Source organism: Geospiza fortis, unplaced genomic scaffold (genome assembly GCF_000277835.1).
Source record: "Geospiza fortis unplaced genomic scaffold, GeoFor_1.0 scaffold157, whole genome shotgun sequence".
Taxonomy (NCBI): Eukaryota; Metazoa; Chordata; class Aves; order Passeriformes; family Thraupidae; genus Geospiza; species Geospiza fortis.
The window spans coordinates 9,127,579-9,138,378 of NW_005054314.1; the positions used below are offsets into that span (position 1 = coordinate 9,127,579).

The window sequence follows — 10,800 nt, forward strand, 5'->3', positions numbered from 1 at the left end:
TTCCCTGGTCTCTCCCAAGGTTTCCAGTGCACCTGTCCTGGTATCACTGCTCATTTCCAGCAGGTTTTTGTGTCTGTGGACAGGCACCCTCTCATGTTCAAACTGCGCATCTGAGGAAGGAGAAGTGCTGTGTTGAGATAAGGGGAAAGGAAAGCTTTGGCAGACAGATGGGATTTTTTGTGCATCTGAAGCTGGAACCAGACAGTAACTAATGTGCAGGACACAGGATGGGACAAAGCAAGAACCACAGAATGGTTTGGGTTGGAAGGGACCTTAAAAATCATTTAGTTCCAAGCCCTGCCATGGGCAGGGACACCAGACCATCAGGTCAGAGTGACATGCTGCTCTCCCAGGAACTACACTGCACTCCTGGACTGTGCAGGACATTGTAGGAACCGGCATTTGGGATGAACATTTTTATTTGTAAAATCTGCATTTCCTTGGGCAAAGCCAGTCCTTGAATAATTTTCTCAAGAGACAGGACAGAGTTAATTTAATGCAAACCCATCAATCCCTAGAATAGCCAGCATCCAAACCCACATAAGAGATGTGCTGCCTGACTCCAGAATCTGGAGCAGGAAAAATAGTGACAAAAATAAGATCATTCCTCAATTACAATAAACAGAAATGTTAAATCAAGCTCAGAATCGTCCTTGAAGAATCTAGCTCTTCCCAGCTCTAAAAATGATCCCCCACATTCCTTTAAGGCTTTTCATAGACACAGCAATACGAAATGGCTCGTTGCTGTGTAGCTGCTAACAAGAGACAGATGTTTCCTTCAGTTCCAGCAACATGTAGACATGAAGCCCATTTTGATGACCTGCTAAATATTTCTGACTCTTTCTGCACGTTACCTCCTCGTGCATTTAGTCAAGGAAACGCTCCCCAGTTCCACACTTTCCCTGCTCACTCTGGAGCTGGCCAGAAGAACATGCTTGGATCAATCGCTTTATCTTAGCAAGCCTTCACCAGAGGGCAAGGAAAGTCAAGCAACACGTTTTCTCTGAGTGAAGCCAAAGCTGGAGAGCTCTTCCAGTGAGTGCAGAGCCAGAGCAGCTGGAGGCTGTGAGCCCAAGCCCCCCTGTTATTTATTTAGCTGGCCCAGAGGACACGCACTGCACGCCGGCGTGCAGGGTGAGCATCTGCTCCACCCAGACCCACGGCTACATTCTTTACTTGGTATTAATATCAGGGAAAATTTAGTAACCTAACCACTGGCATGAGAAGCCATACTTCTAAGGCAACAGATGGCAGCAATCATCTCAGCTTAATTTTAGCCTTCAAGAATTGCTCTGAGTCAGCAAAGCCGCACGACGAGAGGAAGAAAAAGATGTAACATCTGTAAAACGTCCTACCTGCTTCCCATCCAAGGTGTAGAGCTTTTTGACCACCCCTGTCTCCAGTTTGATAGCTTCAGTGATGTCAGTGAGGACCTGCTCGAAGGAGTGGGCAGTCTTCTTGTTGAGGAGCACGCGCACGGCCTTGCGCGGCTTGACCCCGCTGCGGATGATGGTCACCAGCTTGGGGCGCACGAAATCCTTGTTCTCCTTGGCCTGGGCACTGTTGCTGCTGGCCAGGGACTGAGGTGCTTTCTGGTTGGCAGAGGTCTTCACGTTGACAGACCAGTTGGGGTTGACATTCTTGGTGTACTCCACCTTCTTGAAGAAGTTGTCGGACGAGCAGACGTAACTCTCACCTTGAGGAAGAAACGAGATTCTGCAGTAAGCACCAGCTCTGTGCTCTTCCCCCGTGAATCATGCACACCACTGATAATTGTTCCCATTAGCACTCCCACGACAGCTTGTTCTTAAAACATTCTGCCTTGTTTTAATGCTATATTTATGGTAATTTTAAATATTGCTGGTATTTCCACAAAGTAAGCGAGTCAGCCATCAGCAAATAGAAACAGTCACGTGAACCAGGGGTTGAGAGAGGTTGATTTATAAAGGTATTTAGGTGCTTGAAGATGCAGCTAAGCTTTCTAAGAGCTTCAGAACACCAAATTCATTCGACCACCTTGATTATTTTATAAATTTGCCAGATTTCCCTTTATCTTTACAGACCTAGGTGCTACTTCAGCATGTCATTCCCTGCCAAGAGGACATCAACATTCATCTACAAAAGTGCCTTCTGCATCATGCCTGAAAAATAATCAAAATCTTGTCCTGCACAGTCTCCACTAAAAGTAGCCTTGATAAATCTAGCAGGCATAACAAACATGCGCTGTTGGAGCATCAGTGGTTTATTAGGGAACAGACCTAGTGGCAGCTGAGATTAAACACTGCACCAAATACCACTCCTTGATTTACATGGCTGATACCAACCAAAAATACATTAAATCTGAATTTAGACATGGCAGAGAAGAGTTACAGGGTCTTTTTAGTAATTCCCAAAAAGCCCTTCCCTATTCCACCCAAAATTAGTTTCAGGCTTTGTCTGTAATTTACAGGATCCTATCTATCCAAGGTTTTAAAAGCACCTTAAAGGATTTGTAGGAGCTTCTTTTGGGCCTGCAAATCTGATGGATGCTGGAAGAGTTATTAGTAGAATGAGACTGTAAACCAGTATCCCTAAGGGAATGTAGCTGTCTGGTCTGAAATGACTCAGGCTGCACTGAAAAAAAGTCACTCACTGCTGGAGGAAGAAGCTTTCGTCTCGCCATTAGATAAAATTTTAATAGGAACTGAAGGCATGACCTGTAGGATTTTAGAGTCTCTTCTGGTGTTTTCTTTGTCTGATCGTACAGAATTAAGTTTTTCATGTACTACGATATGTTTAAAATCAAAATACAGATTCAACTATTTTGAAAGACAATTAAAAAAAAAAAACAACAAAACTCCTTCTTTACCAAAAACAGATTGGCTGCATTTCCTTGTCTGTCCCTGACTGCACACTCCAAGGCTCAGACATCTTTGAAAAGCCTATCCCACAGCCAAGTCTGGCTTCCCACCCAGGGATCTCTAGGACAAGATTTGACATCCAGTTGGCAAAATATGGATTTCCAAACATCCCACTGATTTTCACGTGGCCCAGGCACTTATCATGCCCAGGATAAAGTTCATACTGGAGCTCCTTCAGCTGACTACACTGAACTTCTGATGGAGGCACCAGAACCCATGGTGAGACCACAACAGACACACAATAAACAGATTTTAACAGGCTTATAACAGCACTCTGTGTATTTCTGTCCTTATTACTGACCAGGGTGTGATGCCACGAGCAGCCATAGAAAAAATGCAGGATTCTCACTTATTTTAACCCCATCTTTGTACTCAATTTGCCACTGTGATGCCCACTCGTGGTATTTGCATCACCAACTGCAGCTCTTCTCCGTCAGGTGTATAAAAATCCTTGATCAACGGGAAGCAGATATTCTGTTTCCCCTTCTAAAGATGGAATACAAATACAGAGGAGAGCAGACAAGGTTTGTGATGAACACACAGTTGGGCAGTTTGTCAGTGGGTATACCCCAAACCAACAATAATCCCACCAGCAGGTTCTGTTGGCCTGAACAAACAGTAAAAATCTCTATTTGCTGACAGCAATACCACTCAATAAACCAACCCTGCAGCCCTGCCCATAGCTGGAGCTCCTTAATCCCCAACACTTTGTGAAGCTGACTCAATAAAAACTCAAATATGCCCCCCAGAGTACCACGCATTATACAAAACTCCCTCTGGGGATATCGTTTTCCAGAAGCTTTGAATACTTCAGATCTTTCTGATTAATAAGTGATAAGTTGTGGTTTATTCATCTGCTTCAGCCAAGTAACACCTGGTGCAGAGCAGGCCCAGGCTTCTCTCCAGTTTCACGACTGGGAGAAGGGCAGCAAGGAGTCTGGAATGCTCCCAGGAATTAACCATCCTAAGAACCTGAGCCTTCCCAAGCCCATAATCCCCGGGCAGCAGAGCCCTCCTAAGTGTGCTCAGCAGAACTGTGCATTATCCTCTGAGAAAAGGGATTTCTCTGTTTAAATGCAGCACTAAGAACTAGTGATTTGAAGGCTTCTGTCACCCCAGCTCCCCTGTGCCAGCTCCTGACCTCACATTCACCTCTGCTTCCCCACCTGAAAAACAGAAATAAACTATCAGCCACTGAAGTGTGGCAAGGCTTGGCTTTCATCTGCATTTGGCCTTCATCTGTATTATTTTCACAGTGAAAGAAAGTGCACATTTGCACTGTGTTCTGTAGACACCTGAGGTGCTGGAGCATATTTTCTATTAACAAGTTGCATATTTTAAAGTAAGCTGAAGAGATTCTTGATGTGTCTGGTACAGTACCATTGCTCTTAGCTCCAGCTGAGTCCTTTGAGCTGCTCACTGCACAGCACAGCTGTTTGTGGATTTACAGCACTGTACACCAAAGGGAACAGTGGCATGAAGGCAGAGCTCTTGTAGGGTTTGTTCCACAGATGTGCTCCTGGGCAGCTGTGCAGATCCACACACAGCCTCTGGGGCTGTGCTCACACTCACAAGCGCAAAATGGAATCTGCCTTTTGTCTCATTTAGCCCAAACTCCAGCAAATAAAATCCGTGCTGTACTCCATTCTAAAACTGGAGAGAAATTTCCTTGGAGAGACACTCCAGAAGAGCAGTTCAGAGCAGCAGCTCTGCTCAGCAGCATCTCTGCAGTCACAGCAGCACAGCTCCAGGGAAGAGGAGCTTTTCTTCCCTTCCTCCCTGACCTAAGGATGTGACCTGAAGCTTTAACTTCATTTAAAAACCACTTCCACTAATGTCTTCCCTAACTCAGTTTATGACCCTCAAACAGCAGCAAAATCATCATTCAAGTTCCTCACTGAGGCACATGCATTTGCCAGGCAGGAGCACATTTTCCACAGTGTATTTCACCTCCCACAGTGGAGTTTTACCCAAACCTTACCATGGTGGTAGCAGGATTGAGCAAGCATGGGCTGAAGACCTGTGAACTTTGCAGCTTTGAACTGCACAACGTGGCCAGGAGATGATAAAGAAGAGAAATCCTACAGGGAATAGAGCTACCATGGAGGGAGGAGTGGGCTCTCTGTGGGTTTCTGTGCCACATCTGTCTGTGCTAAGCCTGTAATGAGAAGTCAAGGTGTACAACTGTGCCAGGCACAGAAATGTGACTGACAGACACAGCGTGAGAGCAGAAGATGTGCTCAGCATAACAGAAGGGATGGGAAGAGGATGTGAGATCTTGTCACGAGCAAAAGAAACAGCTCCAAGAAGAACATTGCTCCCAGCCCTTGCTCCCAGCACCAAGCACAAAAATCTGTGCACAAATATTTTCAGGAGCACGTCTCGAGCCAGCAAGCAGCTGTGCAGAAATCCCACTGCAAGCCACGAGAAGGTACAATGGACAGCCACGTCATTAATTCCAAACAAACCCCAAAAAGGGAGCCCCAAAGAGACACACCCCTGCACTGGGGCTGGGGAGCATCACCTTGACAAAACCCCTGTGGTGCCAAGGACAGTGTTGGTTCAGTGCAGGGCCAGCTCAGAGCCCTTTTTACACTGCAGAGCCAGAGCCCACAGGGGGATGAGCATTGTCACCATGCCAGCGTGCTCCAGACGTGTCACAATTCCTATGGTGCCACCAAAGCAGCCAAGGCATTTCCCCACTGCTCCTGCCTGCCCTCAGCAATGGCTGGGCTGGCTGCAGACCTCAGAGCTGCTGTCATGACCATCATATTTGCCATTTGAAGCCAGGCTTGCATCACACAGAATTGCTCCAAGTGCATGACACATCCCAGTGGTACCGATTTGATGGAGGCACAAGGAGATTATGCAGCTCCTAAAGAAGGGATGATCTCAGCAAAGATAAGGTTTGCCTTGGAGAAGGTTCCTTAGAAAAACCCTAAGCTCCAGATGAGTGCTAATCCTCCAACCCTCTTAGAGCAGCTCCCTGTGACAATACCAAAAATGACAGGCTGTGCTTTCAGGAAAACTTATCCTTCCTCAGCATGCACCAGCAACTTTCCAAGGATAATGAACTGTGGGCAGAAGTCTTTTGAGAAAAATCAGGAAAGCTGGATTGAGGCCATTTTGAATGTCTAAGTGTTAACAGTTATTCCAGGAACAGTCTCTGTGGGCAGCAGTCAATTATTCTGGCTGTTAGCTCTGCAGTTGCAAAGTTGAGAATGTGCTACTGTGCCCAGCTTTTGTGTTTCATGGAATTTACCAGGCCTGCAGCAGGAAGTAAATGGACTTAACACCTTGCAGAGTTCATTCCATGTGGTGTTGGAGGAGGCCTTGACTTTCAAATGCATGAACTTGCTGATGCTTCCTGAGTTAAAAAGACCTACTCCAGTTAGAAAAACCTACTCCAGTTAGAAAGACCTACTCCAGCATGGCAAAATGAGCCCTGGAAGAGCTCCCTTCCCTTGGCTCCTCCATGAACAGAAGCACCTCTTGTTCTGCTGGAGAAGTGGAAGAAATGCCTGATTAGAAATCACCTTCAGAACCACACGATGCCCCTAAAGAATTCTGGGACCACACCAGTCCTGGTTGGGGTGAGCAAGCAAATAAAACAGAGCCCCATGGAGAAATGTTGTTCTGTGGGATGTAATTAGCTGAGCTATCAGGCCAACAGACACCCACAGAAAACAATTCCGCGGGTTACCAAGGTTTCAGTATGGAACTGCAGGAACTCCACTTTTCCAGGCAAACTGGAACACACGCATTGGGTGGAGGTTCCAGGATGTTTCCTATGAACCCCTCAGTCCCAGCACACACCAGACTCTTCAGTCCCAGGGTGGAGCCCCTCCTATGATTATTTTAAATACTCCTGGACAAGATTATGGAAAATATTCCCAAGGGCATGACAGGATACAAAAAGCTTGGAATCACTTGGTGGAATATCTCACACAGCCCAAGAACATTTGCAATAAAACCACACTGAGCAAAACATATCCTACTCAGCTTTTTCTAGAGTTTGATTTGAAACAAAGGCAAATTTCAAACAAGCAGCCCAGGACAGGGCATAAAATCCACCTTGGGATGTGCCTTGCCTTCTCTCCCAGGGTGTGCCTCACTGTCCATTTCATTATGTCAAGAAGCTGAATATGGGAAAGCAACAAAACTATGGAGAGGGCTAAAAAAAAATTCATTTTGTCCCACAAAGAACTAATTTATGGGGCAATGGAGACTGGAACAAGTGGCCAAGAGCAGCATTTCCTAAGCCACCTTTGCTGCTGAAGTCAATGCACAACATCAGCTTCCACCTCTACCCAGCCCTCCTTTCAAGGACAAAAAATAATCAGAGCTGAGGTGGGACAATTTCTCATCTCATCACATCAAATCTACAAGAAGAGGCTCAAAATTAACCAAACCCCCACGTCCAGATACCAAAGGAGCTAAATTTCCGCTGAAACTTGGATGAAATGCAAGCTGCTCTGTGATCATCATGAGAAAGGCTGCAAAGGATGGCACATGATTATTTCAGCATCTCTCATATGCAAGTTTGATCACAGCACAAGGCACAGAATTATCAGTTACAAGTGACTCACCAGTAAATGCAGCTCCATAAATCAACTTCCCAAAGCCCTGGCCACTGGAACCAGTTCTAAATGAAGGGGAATAAAGCCCACATGGTGCTATTTTCCAAAAAATTCATCTGCCACCATAAACAGCAGCACCTTGGGCCAACATCCACTCCTGACCCAGCCAGGGCAGTGGGACACAAGTGGAAGGATGAGCTGGAACAGGATCTGCCCTGAACTTGACCAGCACAGAGTTTAAGGAGGAATGCAGTCCTAAGCAACACCAGCAGGTGCATTATTTATCTATATTAAAGCTTATTTTTATATTATTATTAATAATCATTATTATAGCTTATTATTTATTTATATTAAAACTGAATGCTAAAAATGGGAAGTCAGGATTGAGACAATGCCTACAGTGATGGAAGATGGCTGCTAGGACTGAAAAGGGGAAGGAAGAAAATGATCAGGTGGGAGGATTTTGAGAGAAGGTCACTGGGAGATGAGACAGATCCCTGGAAAAGAATGGAAAACCCAACCTGTGACCAGTGAGGGAGAACTCAGCTGGCAGCAAAAGGCACCTGTGTGACAGAGCTCTGAGGGCTTCCAAAATGTGAGATCTTAGAGGGCAGTACAGGAAAGGACCAAGAGGTTCAGCCCAACAGATGGAAGGAATGTGAAAAAAAAAAGTGTGGAAAAAAGAGTGTGAAAAACTTCACTTGTTCTCATTATGGGAGTAACCTTGAGTGCCAGGGAAGAACTCTGGGTCTGGAGAACAAAAGGGTGATTCCAAGCCCCAGTTAATTAGCAGCGCACCACGTGGGTTTTGTTCACCTGGAATGTCTGTCTGTAGATATTGGGGCTGTGCAATATCATTCTCTACCCTCCAGGACTACACTCAGGCTACACTATGTAAGTACATTTTTAAATCAGAAGTAATCAAGTGAACATTATGTGAAATATTGTCAGCAATTCACAAGTTTTTGCCATCAAACCACTGAGATGAGCCTCTTTGATGACTTTTCCTAGATTCTACTGGTTTATTGGAAATTGCAATGATAAATTAGCCCCATTATAGCAACAAGCATTGGTTTGGTTACCCTCAGTCTCCAAGCAGAAAGACAATTTATGAGGCTGACATGCCCTGGTTGTGTGTGCACTGTTCTTGTGTGTCGCAGCAGAATTACTCCCAAATTCTGGGTTTCATGCAGGTATTTTGTATTTTGGCACACAGGTATTTTGTACACAGCTATGCAAACACCCAAGCTGAGGGCAGAGTTCACCATGAGGACTGGTTATAATCACAGTGTTGTAAATTGCTTTTCTACAACAGCAGTGTAGGTCACCCCTAGAAATATGGGATCAATAACAGCGTGCAGACCTACTCTGGCATGGTCAAAAATGGATTCCTTTGTCTTCACTCTGCTCAGGTTTTATTTTCCCAGATGATGCTCTGCTGAGGACACAGCCACACAGGCAATCCCATTTTGGTTTTAGTGCCTCTTCTTCAGTTTCCAGATGCCATTTTGGCAGAACAAAGCCAGAACCCAAATGCCAGCATCTCCTGTCTGTACCTCAACCGGAAAAATGTATTTTCATGAAGTAGGTACCTCCTTACCTGCAGAAAAACCCATTTAAAGCAGGTGCAACAACTAAACCTTTCTTAACTGCCAAAAAGCAGGAAGAGTATAAGAGGAGGAAGAGTCTAAAAGGAGAATAAAGGACTGCATTTTCTCCTGGAGTTATTTCTGAATATCTGCATAAAACCTAGGACAAGCAGGACTGAGAGCTCCCTTTAGAGAAAGGCTGTGGCCATATTAAGAGACCAGAATGAAACATGGCAGAATCCCTAAAATTAAGAGAGGCCACACCTCCATTCGACAGCTGTAAATGGGCTGAGAATAACTCCACCAGGAAGCATCACAGCTCTGAACGGCAGCAATTTCTTCCCAGGAAAACTCCTCTATGGAAACCAAGATTTATTCCACGTCCTTGTCCCTGAGAAGTATTTTGGGGAGATGAGTATCTTGCCTGCCAGAGAAGGAATTCGAGGGAGAGCTGCTTTAGTCAAGGTCACACAATGACTCGCAGCCGAGGCTGCCCCTGCAGTTCGTGCCTCACTTCCATTGTCTTTCGCTCAAGGCAAAAACCTCGTGGATTTTCGGGAGTTACCAAACCGGCCAGGGATGTCTGCTTGGCGAAAAACACCAAGGAAAAGGGAAGAGCACCTCCCCTCCTGCAACAGGATATTCCAGGTCCGAACAAAGGATGGATTGCTCGGGGCACAGAAAAGCAGCGTGGCTGTGGTGCCCTCTGTCCACCCCGCTGTGCTGTGGCAGAGCTGCCTCGGGATGCGCAGGGAGGCAGCGCTGCCCGTCCATCCCTGCAACGCCATCCCGGGGCTGTGCTGGCCCCGCCGGGAAGGGCAGCGAGCAGGGCAGCACCCGGGGCTGGCAGCTGAGCAAACCTTCCCCCAGGGCACCCCTACACCGAGCAGCATCGATTTGGGGCTCATCCCTCACCCCGCGGAGGAGCAGGCACAGCCACAGCCCCTGGGGACACGGGGACACCTCGGCCCTGCCCCGAGCACCCCCAGGATGCTCCAGAGCCAGCGCAGCGACCGCTCCCCAAAGGCAGCGAGGCGCTCCTTTCCTCACAGCCCTGCAGCGCATGACCTCCCCGTGCCCTCCGTGCGCATCTCTGAGAGACCCCCAGACCCCCTCATAGACCCACCAGACCCCCTTAGAGACAGCCCCGCGCCCCTCCACACCCCCTGAGCACGAACCCCAGCGCAAAGAAACCCCCACAGCTCCCGTCATTCACCCTCCTCACAGCCGCACGCATAAACCCCAAATTTCACCCAGCACAACCTCCCCAAAACGCCCTCTCTATTCACGAGCCTCGCTCGTTAAATCCCCTCCCTAATCACGCTGTGTGAACTCCCAACACATCCCTGCACAGCTCCCCAAACAGAGACCCCCGCGCCCTCCCAACTGCCCTCGCACCCCAGCACCCTCTCCACACCCCAGGTGCCCGCCCGGCCCTGACCGCACCCCTGAGTACTCACACCGTGTGTGCCATACCCCAAAAACCCTACACAGAGAGCACAAACCCTTCCCAGCCCATCCCACAGCCCTGTGCACTCACACCGTGTGTGCCATACCCCAAAAACCCTACACAGAGAGCACAAACCCTTCCCAGCCCTGAGCACACACACCATGTGTGCCATACCCAAAAACCCTACACAGAGAGCACAAACCCTTCCCAGCCCATCCCACAGCCCTGTGCACTCACACCGTGTGTGCCATACCCCAAAAACCCCTACACAGAGCACATAA

The 10,800-nt window shown here is 47.3% G+C and overlaps 1 protein-coding gene across 4 annotated transcripts in view; it reads right to left on the minus strand.

Annotated features, from left to right (window-relative positions):
• The window catches only part of DCX (doublecortin), a 73,569-nt gene that overhangs the window by 59,782 nt on the left and 2,987 nt on the right, over positions 1 to 10,800 (minus strand). For all 4 annotated transcript variants that reach the window (XM_031056034.1, XM_031056033.1, XM_031056032.1 and 1 more), the window contains exon 3: positions 1,356 to 1,696. In XM_031056034.1, coding sequence (XP_030911894.1) covers positions 1,356 to 1,696 — 341 coding nt within the window. The remainder of the gene's footprint in view (positions 1 to 1,355; positions 1,697 to 10,800) is intronic.